The 23,217-nt window shown below is 47.8% G+C and overlaps 1 protein-coding gene across 30 annotated transcripts in view; it reads left to right on the top strand.

Annotated features, from left to right (window-relative positions):
- SVIL (supervillin) overlaps positions 1-23,217 on the top strand; it is a 761,399-nt gene that overhangs the window by 436,427 nt on the left and 301,755 nt on the right. For all 30 annotated transcript variants that reach the window (XM_078663371.1, XM_078663368.1, XM_078663380.1 and 27 more), the window contains 2 exons: positions 607-668; positions 17,216-17,355. In XM_078663371.1, the coding sequence (XP_078519497.1) occupies positions 607-668; positions 17,216-17,355 (202 nt within the window). The remainder of the gene's footprint in view (positions 1-606; positions 669-17,215; positions 17,356-23,217) is intronic.

Genomic DNA, 23,217 nt, shown 5'->3' with positions numbered 1-23,217 from the left:
TGGTGGAGTAGTTTAATGTACAGCATCAGTATTCCCCTGGGCAGGAGACAAATCTTTCCTTTGAAGCCGAATGGTTAATTCGGATCTACTTCAAGAGCTCTATTCGCATTGCCTCTTTTGAGCATTGGCTTTTTATTTAGTATGTCATCCTTGCACCTCCATGTTTAATGAAAGCTTTGTACTCCGTTGTTCCAATGGGAAGAGATGAGAGCCACAAAGACGAGACATGTGATTAGACTTCTCGCTCTTGCTTCTCCTGCCCTACAGTATTTTACATGCCTAGGGTGGTTGAGAGTAATTTAAATTCCTCTACACCTAATTGGTCAAACTTGAAGCCCATTCTCTGAGCGGAGAATTGGTTAATCTTTTTATTCTAATGCTCTTGCATGTACCTACCGCTGGCTGATTGCGCCCCCACTGTCCCGTAAACTTAGACCCCCACCAAAAATCAAAACTCCTCTAAACTGCAATTAACTGTCATTTGGTTTTAGCAATCTTTATTCAGAATCTGTGCATAAGCAATTTCCCTTCCATAAGTATTAATTGTATGCAATTTGTAAACTTAATTTCATATGCGTACTTTTGATTTTGATTTTTTGTTTGCAGATGAAGGGAAGGTGGATGACCGGGCAAAACTGAGTGTTGCGGCAAAAAGGTTGCTTTTCAGGGTAATTATTTTTTCCCCTGTTTGTAAAAGCTAGTTGTGAGATGTTGAACAGTTTAAAAGTAACTGAACATTTCTGGAACACCTAGTTCCACTGTATAGTTCCAGATTGATCTAACAACATTCTGCACTACACTTGGGTCTTCAGATATTAGGAGACTTACTTTTTAAAATATGTGCTTGAATATTTCTGTCCTTGGTATTTTTACTAATTTGTTCAGGATAAATTGATTCTGAATAATTGTGTTATGCAAGTTAAAATTAAAAAAAATAGTAATGCCCATCTATGACTGTGATAGGTTGGAATACATTCAGTGTCATTGTACTATAGCAAGTAAGTTGGTGCAATAGCGATGAACTAAAGGACCCGCATACCCAGTTTTTCTGTTAGTTGTGTTCATATTCTTTAGACACCTCCAACGGTAATTTTGCTAGTAACTATGCTCCCTTGAAAAAATAATGTATGTTAAACGGGCTTTAAGTGGAGAGCATCCGTTTTTGCATAAAATGTAGACTGCAAAATAGTTTTTCTCTTGACGGGTATGCATCTTCATTTCAATCTTGCGAGGCGTAGTTCCAATGCAGCTATTTTTTTCAATTACCAGAATAGCACCGTATAGTGTTAAATTAAAATCATGTAGCGATTCTGTGTAAACCACATACAATCTTGTATGCTGTATTACCTGTTCTGTGAAGATTACAATCTTCACCCTTTAGCTAGGTTACAGAATTTGTAAGTATTACTTGTGGGTGCAAATTCTTCCAAAAAACCGTTTTAGACGATTTGTTGCTGACACTTTCTGTGAAGATATTCTCCCCCTAAAATTGAGGTTTGCTGGGAGATTTTAACTGTAAAAGGTACATTTGCAAGAATGTTTTCTCACAACATAAACTTCGTAGACTAGGCAAGGTTTTCTTAGCTTTTTTAGTTTTAAGAGTTTTTCAGAAGTTTACCGTCAAAAGGCTCCCAAATATGAAGTGATAATTAGATAAACGTGGTTTCCTAATAAACTCAAATGTCCTAGTTCTGTTTCTCAATCCGATAAAATGTTTGCATTTTTATCAACAGTTAAGATTTAAATTTAAGTCCGTAGTAGCTCAAAATAAATTTGCATCTAACCACTTCATTGAGATGGAGGGAAAGCCAAATATGCGGTTTAAGCACATTTAGGTCTTTTGCTTTTGAGAAAAGAAATTAGAGGGAAACCAAGGACAGGTATGAAAGTTGCTTTACTTGTGAATGAAGCTGAAAATGTACTGTAAAGTGAGGCTTTACAGTGTGGTCATTTTAGATTCCCTTGAAGTATGCTTACTATTTTGCGTCACCTCTGTTTATTTTCTAGGCTTTGTAACATATAAGTAAGCTAGGCAATCTTGTTTTTTAAGAGCGTATACCAAGTGGAATTTTATTTCTTCCTTTGATTGCTCTTGCACACTGTATCTGGCCTTAAAGTGTTGTTTTCCACAGGTAGAGAATGCCTAGAAATTGGCAGCTCGGCTGTTCTGATATCTCTAATCTTTTGTTCAGCATTTCCTTTGCTTGGGCAGTTGTGTTGGCTCCCCATAAGACTATTACGTCTTCAAGCCCACCTGCATTCCCACAGGGGAAATCAAAGTACCATCCCATGATTTCATTTATTTAACCCCTTCGCAGCGGGTGTAATTCCCCCGCTGTGCTGGGGGCGGGGGGAGCATGCACAGCACCCCCGTGCTCATGACGAGCTCAGCTCGTCATGAGGCACGGTGCTAGTGTGCTCATGATGAGCAGAGCACTTAAGGTGTTAATGCATTTTTATAAAGCGCAGACTTTACCCGAAAGGTGTCAGAGCACTGTACAATAGAACAAGTTACGTTACATGAGATAAATGTTAGTAATATGGAACATACAAAAATAGCACGCCACAGAATCAAAACACCTCAGGCAAAAGGAACACTATATCAGACACAGCAAGCAAAGAATATACAGACAAAAATATAAATAAATATAACAAATTTACAATGACTAAAGAACTTCCTGGTGGGGTCTGAGAAGGAAGGAATTAGTTCTGAAAGTGTCTTTGGAATAGAAGAGATTTGAGGTCCGCTTTGAAGATCTGGATGGAGGTGATGGCACGGAGCAAAGGAGGAAGCGAGTTCCAGATTCTCACCGCATTACCTGAGAACGATTGAGCCATCAGTTTTTCCCTTTTGAAAGAAGGGGGCTCAAGCAGGAACTTTACGGCATTCCGAGAAGGTCTTGAGCCTCCAGACAATTTCAGTTTGTTTGCCAGATAGCGAGGGGAGGAAGAGCTTTGTGGGTGATGCACGCCGTTTTGTAAATAGGTCTAGCCTCGATGGGAAGCCATCGGAGAGAAGACAGGATAGGAGTGATGTGGTCACCTTCGTTTGGACCATGAAATGAAGCGAGCTGCTGAATGGAGGACGGATTTGAAGGGGGAGAGATGAGATTTGGGAACGCCAGTCAGAAGAGAATTACAATAATCCAGTCGAGAACTAGCGATTGGACCTAGGTTTTTAGGTCTTATTCTGGGAGGAACCGACGAATCCCCCATAGAAGGCGCAGCTGATAACGTGCGCTCTTGGCAATGGAGTTGATGTGTGAGATTAGGTTTAGTCTTTAGTCAAGTATGACACCTAGAGATTTAGCGCAGTCGACAATGATGGGTTTACTGTTGAGTAAATTCAACTGATCCATCCAGGATTTCATAGGACACCCCCGCGCCGCACGGCCACCAGCTGTCGCGTGTGCCCCCACCTGCCGCTGCTCTCAGCCTCGCTGAGCCTTCCCGCCTTCGGGCCACGCCCCCCTCCGCCGCTCGTAGCTTCCGCATCTCTGCCTGGTGCTGCCCCGTTTCTACTCTGTTCTGTTTACCTGTTGCTGCCTCGTATTTTCATTGTTTTGCCTCGTTTCTCTTAGTACTGTATTTTTGTATTTAATCTTTATCCCCCCCCTGCGCTGTTGTCCCCTGCACGCCCGCCCCGCTCCCCGCCTCCCGCTTCCCGCCGCCGGGAGTGTGGACACGCCCCCTTCCTCCCTGCTCCCGCCTCCCAGCTGCTCCGCCCTCCCTGCACTTCGCCATAAATGGCGACCGTGCGCACGCGCATCGTTGACGTGCAGCGGGCGCGCCGATGTGCGCCGAAGGCGCGCCAAAGGTAAGCCCGTCTGCGCCCGTCCGCGCCTGGACCGCGCCCAGTGCCAGGACCCCTGGCCCCGCAGACACCAGCCCACCCGCCGGACCTACGACACCACCGAACTCACCGCACTCAACACCGGCCGAACCCCGGGCTGCTTCAGGGCCACCCCGAGACGCACCCACGGACCCTTCTGCTGCAACTCCTGCAAGTTCACCTGCATCCGGACCTGCACCACTCCAGCACTGCCCAAGACCACGACGAGCAACAGCAAAAGCCACCTGAAGTGCATCCTGCTCAACACCCGCTCCGTCCACAGACACGCCGTCGAGCTCTGGAACCTGCTCGACACCACTGCTCCAGACATCGCCTTCCTCACTGAAACCTGGATGAACGCCTCCTCAGCGCCCGACATCGCCATCGCCATCCCAGACGGCTACAAGATCATCCGAAGGGATCGCGTCAACCAGACGGGGGGAGGCATCGCCATCATCCACACGAACACCATCCGCATCACGACCAACACCGATGACACCCTCGCACCCGCCGAGCACCTGCACTTCCAGATCCACACCAACCCCAAGACCACCCTCAGAGGCACCCTCATCTACAGACCCCCGGGACCACGCACACAATTCAGCGAGGACATCGCCGACTTCATCAGCCCGCACACCCTCCCCTCCGCTGACTACATCCTCCTCGGGGACCTCAACTTCCACCTGGAGAACAACAACGACCGCAACACCACCACCCTGCTGGACAACCTCGCTAACCTCGGACTCCAGCAGCTAGTGACCAGCCCCACCCACTACGACTGACACACACTCGACCCCGTCTTCTCATCCAGCAAGGACATCGCCTTCAGCCACGCAACCGGACTCCACTGGACGGACCACAGCTGCGTCCACTTCAGCTTCAGAAGGACCACGATCCACCAGCAACAGGTTGCACGCAGAAGCTGGAACAAGATCACAGCCGACCAGCTCACGACCTCCCTGAGCAAGAACCCACCAGCGCAACGAACCCCAGCCAAGCGGCCACCAACCTTACGAAGTGGATCAGCGACTGCGCAGACGACCTGGCCCCTCTGAGGACCCCGCCTAGCAGACCCGGCAGCAAGAAAGCACCATGGTTCACCAACGAACTCAAGAGCTCCAAGAAGAACTGCAGAGCCCTCGAGAAAGCCTGGCGCAGAGACCCAACACCAGACAACATGACCGCCCTCAAGCTCGCTACCCGAAAACACCACCAACTGATCCACACCACCAAGAAGACTGCATTCAAGGAACGACTGGACAACAACGCACACAACAGCAAGGAACTCTTCAACATCGTGAAAGAGCTCTCCAACCCCAACGCCGGAAACGACATCACCCCATCGCAAGACCTCTGCAACTCCCTCGCCTCCTACTTCCACAACAAGATCGCGGACATACACAACAGCTTCAGCACTCAACCAACGCACGCCACGACTGAACCACCGCCCCCCACCCTCCGCCCCTGGACCCCGATCAGCACCGAAGACACCGTCCGCACGATGAACTCCATCCACTCCGGATCCCCGACGGACCCCTGCCCCCACCACGTCTTCAACAAGGCCGACGCTGTCATCGCACCCCACCTGCGGGACATCGTCAACACCTCCTTCGACACCGCTACCTTCCCGGAGAGCTGGAAGCACGCTGAACTCAGCACTCTACTAAAGAAACCATCAGCCGACCCCACCGACCTCAAGAACTACCACCCCATCTCGCTGCTCCCGTTTCCTGCAAAAGTCATCGAAAAGACCGTCAACAAACAGCTGGCCGCCTTCCTCGAGACGAGCGGATCCCTCGACCTCTCGCAGTGTGGCTTCCGGGCCAACCACAGCACCGAGACCGCCCTGATCGCAGCAACCGATGACATCCGAGCCCTACTCGACAACGGAGAAACAGCGGCCCTCATTCTCCTTGACCTCTCCGCGGCCTTCGACACTGTCTGCCACCGTACACTAGTGCAGCGCCTCAGCAACGTCGGAATCCAGGAGAAGGCACTAGAGTGGATCATCTCCTTCCTCGCCGGAAGGACACAGAGTCCGCCTCCCCCGTTCAGATCCGAAGCCACTGAAGTTATCTGCGACGTTCCTCAAGGCTCCTTGCTCAGCCCAACCCTCTTCAACGTCTACATGAGTCCCCTCGCAGCCATCGCACGCCGGAACAACCTCAACATCATCTCATACGCCGACGACACCCAGCTGACCCTCTCCCTCACAAACGACCCCGCCACCGCCAGAGCCAACCTACACGAAGGAATGAAAGAGGTAGCCGAATGGATGAAGAACAGCCGCCTAAAACTGAACTCGGACAAGACGGAAGTCCTCATCCTGGGATCATCACCCTCTGCCTGGGATGACTCCTGGTGGCCCCCCGCCCTGGGCACCACCCCCAAGCCAACGGACCACGCACGCAACCTGGGCTTCATCCTGGACTCCGCCCTCTCCATGAACAGACAAGTCAACGCCGTCTCCTCATCGTGCTTCAACATCCTGCGCATGTTACGTAAGATCTTCCGGTGGATCCCCACCGAGACCAGGAAGACGGTCACCCAGGCCCTCGTCACCAGCCGCCTGGACTACGGCAACTCCCTCTACGCCGGAACAACCGCCAAACTCCAGAAGAGACTCCAGCGGATCCAGAACGCATCAGCACGTCTCATCCTGGACATCCCCCGCCGCGACCACATCTCCGGACACCTGAGACCTGCACTGGTTCCCGGTCAACAAGAGAATCACCTTCCGCCTCCTCACCCACGCACACAGAGCCCTACACAACCAAGGCCCAGGATACCTCAGCAGCCGCCTCAACTTCTACGCTCCCAAACGCCAGCTTAGATCGACCAGCCACGCCCTCGCCGCCGTCCCCCGCATCCGAAGAGCCACCACAGGGGGAAGGTCCTTCTCCTACCTCGCCGCCAAGATCTGGATCTCCCTCCCGACCCACATCCGCCTGACCCAGGACCACCTCGCCTTCAGGAAGCAGCTCAAGACCTGGCTGTTCGAGCAGTAGCGGACCCCCCCTCCCCCAGCGCCTTGAGACCCTTCCGGGTGAGTAGTGCGCTATATAAATTCTTTGATTGATTGATTGAGGATTGAACAGGAGGCGGGGAGAGAGAGCTAGATAGGAGGAGGAATTCAGTTTTGGAGGGGTTGGTGAACTAACATCCAGTTGTGAATAGAGTTGAGAGTAGAGTTGTGAGAGATCTTGAGAGGAAGACACCTTGAGGTAGATTTGGGTGTCATCCGCATAGAGATGGTAGAGGATTCCAGATTTCCTTAGGAGGTTCCCTAATGGTTCCAGATAGAGAGTAAACCGAGTGGGAGCAAGGATAGAACCTTGAGAGACGCCTTGACCAACCACCCGTGGAGACGAGAGATTGTTCGCAATCTTGATCATTTGGGATCTGTCCGAGAGGAATGAGGCAAACTATTTGAGTACTGTACCTTCCACGCCCATTCTCTGTTGAAGGATGTTTTTAAAAAATATATATTTTTATTTGCATTTAAAATCAACACAAACATAGGTGGCAAGTCACAGTTAATACTCCACACTCCCAGGCATCCCACCAACCCACCATCGATAGTGCGAACATCATATACAGTGTATCCAAAATAGCCATCTGCCGCCCATAGTACACAGCTGCACCAGACTCCTGCACCTCCTCAGAGGTCCCAAAAGCATCTGGTCCCCTGGCCCACCGCCTAGGAATGAGAAGTGGGGTCTCGATCAGCGGGATTTGTGATACGTCATTCGGGTCCCAGACCCCCATCAAAGCCATGATACTTCCTCCATTCGCCCCAAACTTTTCAAAACTTTCGAGGGCAACCCCATGCCTTATAGGTCACCCTTTCAGCCACCATGTACATATCCATCCCCCTCCTCCAGTCTCCCAAGTGGGGGGTGATTGTGCTCCCCACGGTCGCACCAGGTCGCGTTTTGCCACCACCAGGGCTAGCAGTGCAAAGATCAGGTGTGGGCGGCTCAAAATTCACTTCGGTGCATATTCCTAGTAACACAAATTTGGGGTCCACGTTAAGTGTCGCCTCTAGCACTCTGCTCAGTTCCTCCATTATCTGCGTCCAATAAGTGTGTATGACGGGGCAGTCCCAGATGATATGATAAAAGGTTCCCTGCAAGTGTCCACACCTCAAGCAGCAAGGGTCACTCACTCTACCCATTCGATGTAGCCTAACTCTGTCAAAGTAGACCCTAAGCAGTACCTTATATTGGATGAGGCGTAGTCGGGATTTAATCGTGACTGCTCTATGATGCATCAGAGCCGCCTCACAATCCAGTGCGTCCATCTCGCCCAAGTCCTGTTCCCATACTGCTTGCAGCCTCCCCAGCCTATCCGGCGTGTTATTATTCAGAGACTTATATGTCAGGGACACTAGCTTATTGGGTACTTGTTCTTGCAGCAAGCATCCCTCTAACGGGGCATATTCTGGCAATGGGGAGGCGAGCTTCACCTTGGCCTTCCAGGCATAAGCAACTGCCCTTATTTGTGAAACAGCGTAGGGCTCAGTCTGTATTCAGTCTTCAGGGTCCCATATGTTTTAAGCTCTCCCTTTGCCACTAGGTCTCCCAGTGACAAGATCCCAATGTTATCCCACCCTCGAACCAGTGAGTTTATGGAGTTCCTTTAACCAAGAGCATGTCCATATTGGCGTCTGTTGGTCGGTTTATGCAACCAGCCCATCATCTTCGTCGCCCTGTCCCATACCTCTATAGTTATCTGCGTGGTCGGAAATAGCTGCCTCCTTCCAACCCCCCTGAATAGATAATGTAGGCAAGTGGATGTGCCATGATCGCCTGTATGTCGGTGGTCCACAGGCGTGTGCAACCAGTCATTTATCGGTGCTAGGTGATCAGCACAGTAATATGCTTCCACATCCGGTAATGAGATTCCCCCATTATATTGAATTCTTTGTAGTGTGTCCAGGGCTATCCTAGATGGTTTCCCTAACCAGAGTAAAGCGTGCAGTTCTGCATTTATCTTCTGAATGTTTGTCTAGGGAGAGGGAAGTATTCATTCTGTAGAGCGAGGCAGCGTGATGATCTTAAACATTGCCGCCCGGCCTAGGATCGTGAGTGGGAGGGTCTTCCACCTAGCTGCATCATCTGCGAAATTCCCAATCACTCTCTGGATATTTTTCTGATAAGAGGCATGTTTGTCGGTAGTCTGGTAGATTCCCAAATATGTAAACCCTGCGTGGTGACCTGGAGGGCGCCCGGCAACTGGGGCCAGTCCTCTTCTGAGCGTGGACTATACAAAAGTGATTTATGCCAGTTAATCATGTACCCCGAGAGGCAACCATATCTATCTATGAGTTTAAACCGTGCAGGGACTGTGACAGCTGGGTGGGTCACATACAGGAGGATATCATCTGCATATAGCGAAATCTTCTCCTCCTGTAGATCAGCCTGTGTTATGTGGAAGCCCCGTATTTCCTCTGTTTGGCGGACCACGCAGGCCACGGCTTCTACTGTGAGAGCAAATAGCAGTGGGGACAGGGGGCACCCCTGCCGGGTCCCCCTCCTGATGGAAAATCTGCAGACAGTATCCGTTCACTTTAACCCAGGCCCTGGGGTCCGTATACAGAAGTCCCACCCATTTCCTGAAATTGGGCCCAATACCAAATGTAACCAGATCCGCCTCTAAAAATGGCCAATGAACTGCGTCAAACGCGTTTTCAGTGTCGAGAGAGAGAGGAACATATGAGGGTCCTCCCTCCTCTGCACCTCTAGGAGCCAATTATGTGTCTGTCGCAGGTTTTGTCTAGTTGCCCTGTATGGCAGGAATCCAGTCTGATCCTGGTGCACCAGGCCTGAGATCACCCGGTGGAGGCGAAGGGCAAGGACCGTTGCCAGGAGCTTAGCCTCCACGTTCAGGAGGGATATTGGTCTGTAGGACGCGCAGTCCTCTGGGGGGGGGGGCGGCCTTGCTTATAAATAGGCACGATCGTAGCCATTCTCAGATCAGGCGGGAAGATACCCTCTTGCGCTACATCTCTGAAGAGTGCCAGGAGGCGGGGTGTCAGCAGGACGGTGCCTTTCTTAAAGAATTCCGCCGGGATTCCATTAGGTCCCGGGACCTTACCCGGTCGGAGTCTGGCCATCGCCTCTCTGATTTCTGTGGCTGAAATGTCAGCCTTTAGGGTCTCTTTGTCCTCGTCTGCTAAAGTCGGGGTGCGGATGTTAGATAGGTAGCTCTCAATCTCATCCTGACTTCCCAGTTCCCTGGCCTTATAGAATTCCCGGAAGTAGGCAGCAAACGTCTGGACTATCTGGGGGTCCCCTCTCTGCAGCAGGCCCGGTCTGTCAACCACGCCCTGTACCCACCTAGCATCCTGCTCCCTACGGCTCAGCCATGCCAAGAGCTTTCTGGACTTGTCCCCAACATCATACAGCCTGTGCAGCGTCGCTAGTGCCTGTGCTTTTGCCTCATTCGTCACCAGGTCCTTATACTGGTGTTGAGTATCTGTTAGTCGTCTGAGCACCTGTGGGTCCCTATCTATCGGGTATTGTCTCACGTGGTCTAAAATTTGGGTTTCCAGGATACTAAGTTCTTCTTGGGCTTTCCGCTTCCCCCAGGATATTCTGCTCTGGGCCCCATCTCTGAGCACTGTCTTGTATGCTTCCCATATAGTCACACTTGACTGTACTGAGCCCACGTTTTCAGCAAAGTATACTTTTGTGTCTGCCCTAAGACCCTGCATTATCTCAGGAGTATGCAATTCCCACGCCGATAACATCCATCCCCCGCTTTGGGGCCGGGCCCTCCCACCTGGCGGTACCAAGAGCGGCGTGTGATCCGAAATGCCCCTTGCCATATATTCAGCCTCATCAGAAGCCCCAAGTGTATGTCGGGGAGAAAGACATAGTCCAATCTGGAGTGTACTTTATGCGCCCCTGAATAAAATGAGAAGCTTCTGGTGTCGGGGTGTAACAGTCTCCATACGTCTGTCAGTCCCAGGGTATCCACCGTCTTTGCCAGCAGCGTCGCTGGTGAGACACCATCTCAAATCCCTGACCGGTCCATGTGGGTAGAGATAACGTCATTAAAATCACCAGCTAGGATGTGCAACGTGTCGGGCATGTGCAGTAGGACTTCCGTCAACCCAGACAGTGTCCTGGCCTGACGTTTCGGGGGAGCATAGACTGAGACTAACGTAACCCGTTGTCGCCCCCATGTTCCTGTCACCCCTACATATGTCCCTTGGAGGTCCGTCCATGTTCGGGTTACCGTAAAGGAGGGGATTTTTTAATCGGGGTAGCCTCCCCCTGCAATCCCGCCGAATATCCTGCATGGGCCAGCACTTTGTTAGCTCCTCTTGCCAGGAAACCACATTTTGTTCCCTTCAAGTGGGTCTCCTGGAGGAAGACCACTTCAGGGTGCAATCGTTATGCATCGTTACCAGCACCCTTTTGATTTTGTCCCCTAGACCATTCACGTTCCACGTGAGTACCCTGCATGCACCCGTCACCAGCCCACCCTCAGGTGTCGTATGTGCATCTACGGAGGCCATGGCACGTCGGTGTTCAAGTGCAACATTCTCGCAGGCGGGGTGGTAAGTGTGCCTACCGGAGTGTGTCTGTGATCTGTGTGCCAACCAAACATAAAGCAAAACAAACACCAAAACTGCCCCAACCAGAAAACGGGTGTAACCCCCCCGCCTCCCCTCCCACCCCACCTCCCCTATGATTACCTCCCGGCAATGGACTCTAGTGCAGGCAGAGGTCTGTCGCCCTCCCTTGCCCAACTTACACCAGAAGCTCCAACGCCTGTGGGTGCCCCAATACCATTAGTACAAAGTCCAGAGATAAGTATTGACGTTAGCTTCAAGACCAGAAGAAAGGGAGAGAAGTTCGGAGAGAACATATATCAGCAAAGTAAGAAAAGGAGAAAATAGCAAGAAGAGGGAATGTGTGTCCAGCTCGCACACTCCAGCTTACTGGTTCTTGATGCGGTCAACCCTGCAGGCCCCTGTTCATGAGTTAGTCTGGAGGATCATTCTGGGATGCCCCAGTGTCAGTCCGCATTGTTTGTTCCATTGCTAATATTTCAGACGCTAGGGGATGCATCGAGGGGTCCAGCACCTCCTCTCCTCCGGATGACTGTCCACTTTCATTATCGGCACCCCTGTCCACTTTGTCCTCCGCCCGCTGCCGCCCTGATGGGTGGAGCGCATGGGCGCTCGCTGAAAGTCTGGAGTCCAGTGATCCTCTGGTGCGTCGTCTCCTCGCGCCCCTCGGGACATATGGGGTGGCTTCCAGGGTGCGGTCCTTTCGCAGTTGTCGCGGTCGGAGTGAGCAGTGTGGGCCCAGGGACCAGCCACCAGACCCACCAGCAGGTGCCTCCTCGCCTGCCCGTGCCGCCAGTCGCCCCAGGAGGGGGCGTTCTTCAAGCCCCTGCCATGCCGCCTCCTGCGTTCGGAAAAAGTGAGATTTGCCCATGAAGAGGACTTTCAACTTTGCCGGAAAAAGCAGCATGTATTGGATGTTTTGACCTCGCAACTTAGCTTTCACGGAGTCAAAAGTGCACCTCTGCTTTTGCACGTCTCTGCTGTAGTCAGGGAAGATAATTATGCAGGTATTTTCGTGCTTGATTTCCCCCCGTTTCCGGGCCTCTCTGAGGATCCTATCACTATCTAGAAAGTTCAGAAAGCGGGCTATCAGCGGCCGGGCCCCTGCAGGCGGGCGGGCCTGCAGCGCCCGATGGGCTCTTTCTATAACAAAACACGGGGAGAACTTATCCATCGGAAAAGTGGACCGCAGCCATGTGTGTGTAGGAAGTCTGGCATGTTTGACCCCTCGATTCCCTCCCTAAAGTCCACAAAGCGGAGGTTATTACGGCGGGCCCTGTTTTCCGCATCGTCCATTCTCCACAGCAGGTCCCTATGGGAAGATTGGAGGTCTTGCATACCCTTTTGGAGGTCATGCACGTAGTCTTCCACCTCGCCCAGCCACGTCTCCGCCTCAGTGACTCTGCCGGCCAGGTTTCTGATGTCCTGTCACAGTAGCCCCACCTCTGTCCCCACCGCTCCGATCTGGCCCTCTAGCGCTGTCCTGAACACCTGGATCGCCTGTAGCAGGGTATCTGTGTCGGATCTGGCACCCGTGCGCTCCTCCTGCGGGGGGGGTAGGGGGGAGGACCTTCGCGTATTGGTCCATACGTCCTTGTCGCGGCGGTTTTGGGCCCCTATCCCGGCCCATACTGTGACTAATAGAAGCGCTGCTGCCCCTCTGCGATGGTCCGTATGAGGAGGGAGCAGTCCGGGGGTCCCCCACCTCACCAGCCCCTCACCCAGCAGCTTCTCCGCTGCTGCCTCCACCTCGGGTCACTGTGTGCAAGCCACAGGGTGGGGAGGGAGGTAGGGGGCTTTTACGCCCGCTCTTTCTGCCTAGTCCAGGCCCTCCTCTCCCCCCTGCAGCTACTCATCTGTCAGTTGATCTCCGCTCCAGGCACTCGTTCTGGACGCAGGGGCGGGGTGGCCGATCCCAGTCGAGGCTCTCTTCCCCCGTGCCCCCGCGTCGCACCCTCTTTCCTTCCTGCAGCCCCGCAAGACCGGAGTGCCTCCCCACAATCTTCCAAGCACTGCGCCTATCTCTGGCAAGCCGTTGAGCCTCTTGGGGAGACTTGCCTGCCCCCAGCACAGGATGTCACTCGCGATGCCCAAAGGCCCGCCCGGCGGCACCACAGCTCCAGCCGCAGCCAGTACCTCAGTCCTCGGCCGCAGTGGGGGAGGGTCTTCAGCCAGGCTTGCTTGAATCCAGTGACAAAGTGAGCAAGGGACTCACGTCTGAGCATACCCTGCCAACTTATGGCGAACAAAGCAGTACAAAAAGGGGTGGTGATGGACTGAGCATCTGAACCAATCATGCACTCACACCCAGTCAACAGATCTGGGTTTACTCCATCACCGTTCTTTAGCCCACTCTGCCACCCCCTTTTGTACCGCTTTGTTCGCCATAAGTTGGCAGGGTATGCTCAGACGTGAGTCCCTTGCTCACTTTGCCACTGGATTCAAGCAAGCCTGGCTGAAGACGGCTGAAATGCTAGAAACCGTTCCTAGGAAGCTTGTTTCCGGTCCAGGGAAGGCATGGCTTGGCAGTTCGGACTGGACTGTTCCCATGAGGCACAGGGTCACACTGATTTGCATATGGCCATGTCTGAAGTGGGGTGGTAGAGTGGGCTAAAGAACGGTGATGGATTAAACCCAGATCTGTTGACTGGGTGCGAGTGTTTGATTGGTTCAGATGCTCCGTCCATCACCACCCCTTTTTGTACCGCAATTTTGAATAAAGCCAGACTGGAACATGTCAAGGAGATTGTCCATAATGTGTTGGGAAAGTTGTTTTGCAGCACATTTTTCTGTGATCTTTGAAAGAAAAGGGAGATTGGTGATGGGGCGGAAGTTATTGAGGTCTTTCGCATCTGCTGAGTTTTTTTTTTTTTTAGAAGGGTGGTAACCTGTCCTGTTTTGAGGACAACTGGGAGAGATCCTTGACTGAGGAAGAGATTAACTAGCCTGGTCCAGTAGGAGAGAGTATTGGTATAGAAATCAATGGCGATGACACTGGGTATGGGGTCAGAAGAATGGTTGGAGGGCTTGGTTTCGAGGATGCATTTGAGGAGATCATCTTCCGAGATGGCGGCAAAGTTCTGCCAAGTGACTAAGGATTTTCGCTCCTCAATGGGGGTGGGGTGGGTGACCTGTTCCACCAGTGATTTTACTTTTTGATCGAAGAATATAGCAAACTCAGTTGCTTTTTTTTATCCTCAGGATTGATGGTTTGGGGAGAACAGTTTGGGATTTTGATGAGGTCGAAAAGTTTTTGGGGTCTGTCGTTTCTAGCTGAATCAAGGAGGGATCTGAAATGTGATGATTTTTCCTGGAAGATGTGCTAGTGGTTTTTGGATCTTGCTGAACGTAAAAGAGAGGTTTGAGGTGGATGGAGGTTGTCTCCAATGTTTCTCCAAGATTCTAAGGTTTTCCTTTCGTCATAGAGAGCTTTATTGAACCAAGGAGCTGAGGGGGTGGGTCTTTTCCTTATGGTTTGGAGTGGAGCAACCTTGTCGATTTCGACTGCAAGGATTGAGAGGCAATGGGGAATGAGATCGTAGACATCCGTATTGGGGTCTAGACTAGGAAATGAACTCATAGCAGAATCAGTCTGAAGATCAGGTTTTTTTGTGTTGCGGAACTAAGTAGAGGCCCTTTTAGGTTGGCCGAGAGTTATAATGTGAGAGGTGAAAACGGAAGGGAATGAGGAAATGGTCTGACCAGTCTACATGGATAGGGGGAGCAATGGTAAGCTGGTCTGATTTAGAAATAACAAGGTCCAGAATTGAGCCCTTGGCGTGTGTAATTTCCCAGCAGTGTTGGACAAGATCGTTAGCTGAGAGAAAGGTTGCAAGCTTGTTGGCAGCCGACTCTTCCACGGAGCCCCAGTGGAGATTGAAATCACCTAGGAAGATCTGCTTGTCGCTTTGTGAATATTGGTCACAAATAAAGTCGATGAGTTCCTTCATGAAGGAAGAGCAATTACCGGGAGGGTTTTGGATGGCATGGAACCTGAAAGGTGAGCCGTGATTAACTTAGAGTTCTAGGGAAAGGCATTCAAATGTGCGGAAGAGAATTGTGGGAAAGGCTTTGATTTGAAGGGAGTTTCTGAAGATATTCGCAACACCTCCCCCAATCTTGTTGTTTCTGAGGATAGAGTAGTCGGTAGGTATCAAAAGATCAAATAAAGTGTGAGAGGAGTCCTTAAACCAGGTCTCAGTGAGAAAGAGCATGTTGAGATTGTGGTGAGTGATAGTGTCAGAGATTTCCAGTTTGTGTTTGGGTGCAGATTTGCAGTTATGGAGCATACAATGTAGCTCAGACGCAACTGTTTTGGTGATGTGAGTGTCTGGACTGATAAGGGAGATAGGATGTGCAGAAGAGAACCATCTCCTGCTGGACCATGCTCTGCATTAAGATGTGCTATTCACTAGCTTAATTGCTGCCTTCGGAAGGGCTGGATGCTCAATGTACCAGGGCCAAAGCTGTTACCACTGCATTGGCATACAGAGTACCTGTCCTGGACATTTGCTAGATGGCTACAGGGGCGTCCTTCCATACATTCATTAAGCATTATTGCCTGAGCAATCTAGTTTTCTGAAGGAAGCATTTTGCCCAATCAATCCTGCAGGACTTTCGGGTTTGAGTCCATCCACAGACCTACTTTGAAACAGGTACTCCTTTGGTAGCTATTCAAAAGAGGAGGAATCTGTAGCTAAAAGTCTCTCTGAAGGACCAGTTACTTAACATTTGGTAATGCTCTTTCTGATAGTCTTCACCTAGCCACAGATTCCTCCCTCGACCCTCCCAGCCTCCCTGTTGCGTAGTTGGCCCTAATCCATTAATAAGATCCAAGTCTAAGAATCTACATGCTGGTCACATCAATTTGCTTTTGGGGCTCTGCATCTGGTGGCGCACAAGTGGTGCCTTTTTAGGCCCTGGAAGTCCTTTCTGGAGTACTATGGCATCAGTGCAGTGCCACACCGTACCACCTAGCAATGCGCAGTGGTACTGCTGAAAAGTTTCCGGGATCTGCCTGACACCTGGTGAATATTCAAAAGGTATATTCACTACCAGAAAGCGCATTACTAAAGGTATGGAAATTTTTCTTTGAGGATATATGTACCTTAGCGAGGCAAGGGCACTTTGCTTTCTTTCTTGGTGCCTAAAATGTGGCACACCTTATCTGCCTTCTGGAGGTCATTTTCCAGTGTACTCTAATTGTTTGAGAATTTTCAGGCTTGGATAATTTAGAAATTTCTGATGTCCTTTCACCATTGGTCACATCTGCCAGGTAGTAGTGCGAAGCAACCTTTAAAGTTTTTCACTGCGCTTTTTAAATTCCTTAACATAATAGAACGCGTGCCTTTGGCCTCCATTTGACGCAGCAGGTAAAGAGGAAGGGCTTGCAAATTCTGTCACCTATTATGAAATCACCTTGCATGTTACACTAAAGATAATTCAAACGAATAACCTAGAATAATCAAGCGCTTAACAGCAAGAACCAAGGAGAGGGCACAATATGTTAAAGGAAAGGGTATGACTACAGCCTAAGTTTTCAGGCTCAGATTGCCAAAATAAGCATTCCGTTGCCTGTGTATCTGAGAATTTCGGAAGACGTTTCCAGTTCGCTGTGGTTTCCATATTATACCTGCAAGCTTTGTTTTTGCCTTTTTGTAATTTCTTTGGGCGGAAGGCTAACTTTGTTGCTTTTATGATCGCATTAAACACCATCATAGCAAATAGTGGAGGACAGCAATACATCCTATTTTCCTGGTCAACATTTTCATTGTAAATTATCTTCCATCTGTTCATAGGAAATGGAAAAGTCCTTTGATTCGAAAAATGTTCCTAAGCCACGTTCAAGAAATACAGCTGTGGAGCGAAGACTGCGGCGTGCACAGGACAGATCGCGCACTCAGCCAGTCACAAATGAAGAAGTGGTCATTGCAGCCACGTAAGTCCCAATAATGTGCACACTCTGGGGCATTGTGTTTCTAAAACTAGGATTTGGTGGCATTTGCTGTTCTATTACATTAGTATTGCTGCAGGGTAACCACTTTTGAAAAAACATGATTACTGCTCAAAGTTCATGGAGCAGGATTTATGCTTGAAAGAGACCACAAAGCCAGAATCCAACACTTACTGAGTAAATGCCTCATTGGGTTTGCAAACCAGTCACTGCTTGTGACTAGGGTTGGCAGCACATTCACAGTTGTAGATACTTTACTGACAGGTGGAGTTCTTGTATTGCTTTCATAGTTCTTTATCCTTTTTTTCTGGTGCTTGGTAATTCTGTCAGAAGTCTTTCCTAAGCAATATGATCTCAGAGTCCCTACATTTTAGAATAGATGTTCTTAAAAGGAATTGTGGGATCTTTTTAAGTTCACATTTAACAATTGCTTCTTGTTTTACCAAATGCCTACTACATACCAGTAGTGTCAAAGGTTAGTTTATTTAGTACAACTAGGAAAAGCAAATTTGGCATCATGCTTACTTTCTCTGCCTTTCAGGAGTTTAATGTCTTTTATTTTGAGAGCCTGACACCAAATGAAAACGTGTATAAAAGAGGTGGCAAGCATAGGTCCATAAATGCCGTTGAGATCAGTTTTTGCAGCTCTCATAACACATGCCTGAAATACTGTCCACAAGTGAATCTATAAACTGTCTATAGATTCTAATTATTTTCACTTTACTAAAGTTCAGGGCCTAAGAAAGTAGTTTCATACTTGTTGAAAAAGACTGCTCCTGTGTGGTCAGTAACTTAATAAGCAGCTAAATCCATGCAAAGATTTTCTTGTGGAAGTACACCTCTCAGCATCTCTCAGCACATTTAAAGACCTTGCCTGTATTAATTGTACCTGCATTTCAAAGGTACTTAGAAAGAAATAGGCGAAAGACTGAATTTAACTATGGTTCTGTCGATTTGGGACCATTTCCCTCACTACTCGTTTCTGACTGGTCTCCTTGTGATAGCCTGTAAGGTGAGCTCTGCCTTCTGCTCTAATAACTTTCCACTTGTTTAAGGATTACCTGACTCTTGATTTAGTCCTTCTAAAGGTCCATCAAGAAAAGTTACAGCCTCGAATGACTGCCAGTGCTTTTAAGCAGTGTGGATTGAGGGCTTGCCTTGCCCTCTCCCGTTGGTCCAGTCTCTAAGAGTCTATCCTTGGGTCCAACCTCTTTTGATCTGTACATTCAGCCTCTTAGCAAATCTCGCTGAGTGATGTAGGCATAGTCTATGTCCAGTACACTGACAGCACCATTTGCAGCTACAGCTATTCTCTGAATTGGCAATCCGCACTTGAGACTTAGAAAACACAATCAGAGTTGGCACTACATCTCCTCAGACTACACTGAATCCTGCTCATATCCTTAGAGGCATGTTACTTTCCAGTCCTGGGTGATAGTCCTCACAGTACTTGAAATTGCTCCCACTGTCATTGTCAAGTCCCAGAGTTTGTGTTGGGTGTGATATAACACCTCATACTCCCTGTCAAAAATTTGTGAAACAAAGCTCAATATCTGCCTAGGCTGTTGTAGGATATCAGTCTTCCTCCCAATTCTGACTTTAAATCAGCAGTCCAGGATGTGCTCCTGTCCAGACTGGACTTTAGAAACTCCCTGTTCTATGATAGACAAAAGTTTCAAGTAGAGCTTCTGAAATTATCTTTTGAAGTCGGCACACTTGCTGTCTGCCATAGTGCTTGGACCACATGTCCTATTCCATATGTGCCTATGATTGCACAAAATAGCCTGCCTTGTCCATAAACTAATTCACTCAGTCTATTTTTGGTTCATGGCTGAGAGGCTTGCTCTGTCTGCTGGTTTGCAATGCGTCATTATCTAGCCGTTGTCTTGAAACTCTAGGTTTAAGAAACCAAGATCCCACACCAATTCTTTGTCCTAGTTTGCTCGCAGGGTATTGGCTTTCTCAGCCTTGAGCTCATTGGACCGCCTCACAAGGGGCTTAAACAATTTAAGCCGTCCCCTCTACATTAATGTCATATATCATCCTGCTGAAGCTGCACTGTGCTGTAGCCTATCATTTCTTCTACTCTTATCGTTCCACAGCACACTTTTCCCTGCATTCCATGACATAAACAGTTTGTAATATCAATGTGTAAGGAGTTTGACATCTGTGATTGCTTGTATATCCCGTCTCTCCTTTCTCTAGGCAGCATTATATGTCCTGGTTTTCAACCCATACATTATTGTATATAATCTTGAGCTCACCCCTCGCTGCTTACAGTATGTATATTCTTCATACATACATACATACATGCATCCATTTGTCTGTCCTTTTTCTTTCGCTTTACAGCTCTTGCATCTTTCAGACCCAGGTTTGTGCTAACCAAGACTTGTAAAATCATTAAATAATGCAGTGTTTGCAATACTGGTGCATTACTTGAAGGAGACTATTAAGTCTGCTACAGTGTGCTTGCATTGCCAGAACTTAACGTCCTTCTCTTAGTGAAAGGAGGCTGAGTCTCTATCGATCACTTGTGCCCGTACCTCCCTCTGGTTTCCTGAGCATTGTCCATCACTGAAGCTGCTGGAATGCTACAACATCCCACACCTGCTTTTCGTGCGGATATGGTCACTGCTGGAGCCCAACGTTTCTGGGCAATTGGGTGCGGAGGTCCTGGACTGTTAGGCCGGGGCGTCCGGTTTTGTCCAATGTCACTGCCAAGAAGTAGGAAAGTTGCTGTGATTGATGGAGGTCGAAGTTTCAAGTTAGTGCTTTAAGTATAATAAGTACATAAATCCCAAACCCAAAGTTGGTGCATCTTTAAGGTAATCCGTGCAAGCCCTCCCCTTGAGTTACGGCGGTTGACGCCAGGACCACTAATCCCGAGCACTTGGGGAGCTAGGTGCTGGGGGTTGAGATGGTGATACCTCGTCTCTAGTTACCCCAGCTGCTGAAGTGGATGATCATTGAATTCCTTATACGACGTTTACTACGAAGGTGATTTTGAGTGCTTTGCCATTTTATAATCTGGAAAAGGAGGCCTGTTTAAAGTTGAATAAGATTTGACGGATTACATTGGACTGGACTGAACTGGAGCAGTTGTAGGTTTCAGAAAATAATCCGGAGAGTGAACCAGAGAGGAAAACTAGCAGTGATTTTTAAAGGACTCACAGCTACCTGGGAGTACATATTTGTTTTGTTTTATTTCGTTTGGCAGGCAAGTTGGTCTGACTTTATTTTATTATTATTTTTTAACTATTGAGATGCTCCCTTGCAATTGCCTATTACTAAGAAAAGATGGATTAGAAACTCATAGCGAAAAAGAATTTAGTGTAAAAGAAGACCTTGAGTGAAACTAAAGCGTCAGCATGTCCCAATGATTTTTTCAGTTTGTAAGGAGACCGTGGAGTTTTCAAAGCAAGTTGATTCAACAGCTTCAGCCTCTATATAAAACAAATTGTCAAAGTGTTTCAAGCCCAAAATGAAGGAAGCAACCTTTCCAATCCTTTATATGAAGTACAAATTCAGTAATTTACTGCAGAAAGAAAGCTGCAATCAAAATCACATTTGGATTAGTTTACAGATTTTCTAGAACCTCAAATATAATCCGACCACAATTGATCTCATTTTGTAATATCTGTGGGACTAGCGGGCTAAGTAATAATCCCTTATTGAAAAAGAATGCAGCTGGTACTCTGAGTGGTATAAAGAACACAAGAAGTGAAGTTAAGAGATGAAAGTCAAATTGCCTTCCTCCGTGGACGCATTGGCCTTGGCATCTTTAATGTTTCATTATTTATGCAAGAAACTGTACATGCTGTATTTGAAACATTGGTGTTAAATAACAGGTTTATTAAAACATTGCTGTAGACCTAAAACAATACATTCTTGTAAGCCTCTCCTGGTGAGACCTTTGTTGATCAATAACTTGAATGAGTGTGCATTTTATAAGAGAAGAGGTTATATCTTCACCTGTGTTTATGGAAGGATAGATCATGGGTACTCTACCAATACCACAGGGCAGAAAGGTAAGAAGCAATTACAAAGATCAAAGAAATTGAGATAGCCACGGACAAATCATTGGTAGTTGTGACAAAAGTAATTGCTCCCACTTTAAGTCTTACTGATGAAAGTTCGAAGTCCAATGTAGGCTTTGAACCCCAAAAATACAGGTAATGGGGGAATAGTAAAAGTCTGGGCAGTGTAGTTCCAATAGATAAGTAAAAATAGATATACATTCTTATCCTTAGGATAAGTGCCAGAGAGGAGGACTAATGGTAGTGCTATAAAACCATGCATTTTTGAGTAAAGGGATTGATACAAAATCAGGGTACAGTGTTGATAAATCAATAGGAAGGGGTAATTTAATTTATGGATGCATGGCTGATTGTTAGGAGCTAGAAAAAAGTGAGACCATTAAACATAGGGCATTTTGGCGGATATTCCACAAATGTTCAACCCTAAAAACATTTTAATCAGATCATGATACAGGCTGGTTTTGTAAGTGATGGAAATTAAGTTACAAAACAATTAATTTTACTCAGTTAAGGCATTTGTGGTTCAGGTCAAGCAAGAACCCAATTTTAATAGATTTAAAACATTCCAAACACTGAAACAGAAAATGAGCAGACACAACTATTCTTAAATAACCATGCTGTTTTATCATCTAATCAAATTTGCTTAGCATGGTAAAATGGCAATGAGGGCCCCTTCACTAGACCTGTTGGGCTGGAGAATAAAAGTGGACCAAAGCGATGAAATACTGGGCAAAAACAATGAGGAGTAATTATGAATGGCTTGAATTGGGAAGGTGAGTTGAACTTCCAGATTAGGTGGTATATGTTAGGAGAACAAACTCTCCTCCCCCAACAGCCTTGTATTCTTCTGTTAAATACTTGCAGTTTAATACAGTATTAAAATTAGATTAAATGGATAGAATTTTGACAGAATATGATATATTTTGTTTTCAACAAACATGGCTGAGTGGAGAATCACGTCGCTTTGGAATGGCCTTTTAGTTTTCTCGACTAACCTTGCTAGAGGTATTATTCAATTGAATTCCAAATGTAATTTGATTAAGATTTGTAAAATGAATCCATACAGAAATTCAGCACACATAGATGTATTTATAGTAGCTAATATATGTAATAATAATAGTTAAGCTATATAATAAGAGTTAATGTAATCTATTAAGTAAGTATTTGAACAGTTTGTGTAAGTTTCCCAATAGTCCAATTTTATGTCTCGGCATGGAGGCCAATATTATGAATTATACCTTTATTGCCCCCATACACAGCAGGAACAAAAGAATCAGAATTTGAATCTTAAACATTCTGGAACTTTTATTGAACAAGCAAATAACCCTGGAACCTGCAGCTATTTTCCCTCTTTGTAGCTACTCATGCACAGTCCTATAGTCTGCCTTAGTTGTATGAGTTGCTTATTTAGAATATCGTTTGAATCCTGTGTACTCAAAGTTATATTTTGGGATGAAAGTTTGGTGTCAAAGGTTGTGACAGGTGAGACCTTTGCAAGAGCTTGGGGTTTTTTCCTGATGCGAGTATTTAAAATTGATGAAGTTTAACATGTTAGACAAAGGGAATCTGGTCTGGATGTGTAGGTATCACGAGGCAGGAAAACCCACTGTAGGTAGTTTTAGGATTGGCATGGTATGACTGGGGTTTGGGACCGAAGCGTGGCATGCATGGCAAGACAGGCTGAACAGGGGACTGACTTAATGTAGTCAAACTGTTTTGAGCAGACAGCAATGCACACAATTGTTTTACTTTGATAAAGGTTATTTTATTCAATATTAGGTATTTTACCGAGGCGCAGTGATGAACAGTA

This window comes from Lissotriton helveticus, chromosome 10, assembly GCF_964261635.1.
Source record: "Lissotriton helveticus chromosome 10, aLisHel1.1, whole genome shotgun sequence".
Classification (NCBI taxonomy): domain Eukaryota; kingdom Metazoa; phylum Chordata; class Amphibia; order Caudata; family Salamandridae; genus Lissotriton; species Lissotriton helveticus.
The sequence above is the reverse complement of the archived record's forward strand: the minus strand, read 5'-3'. Positions and strand labels throughout refer to the sequence as shown.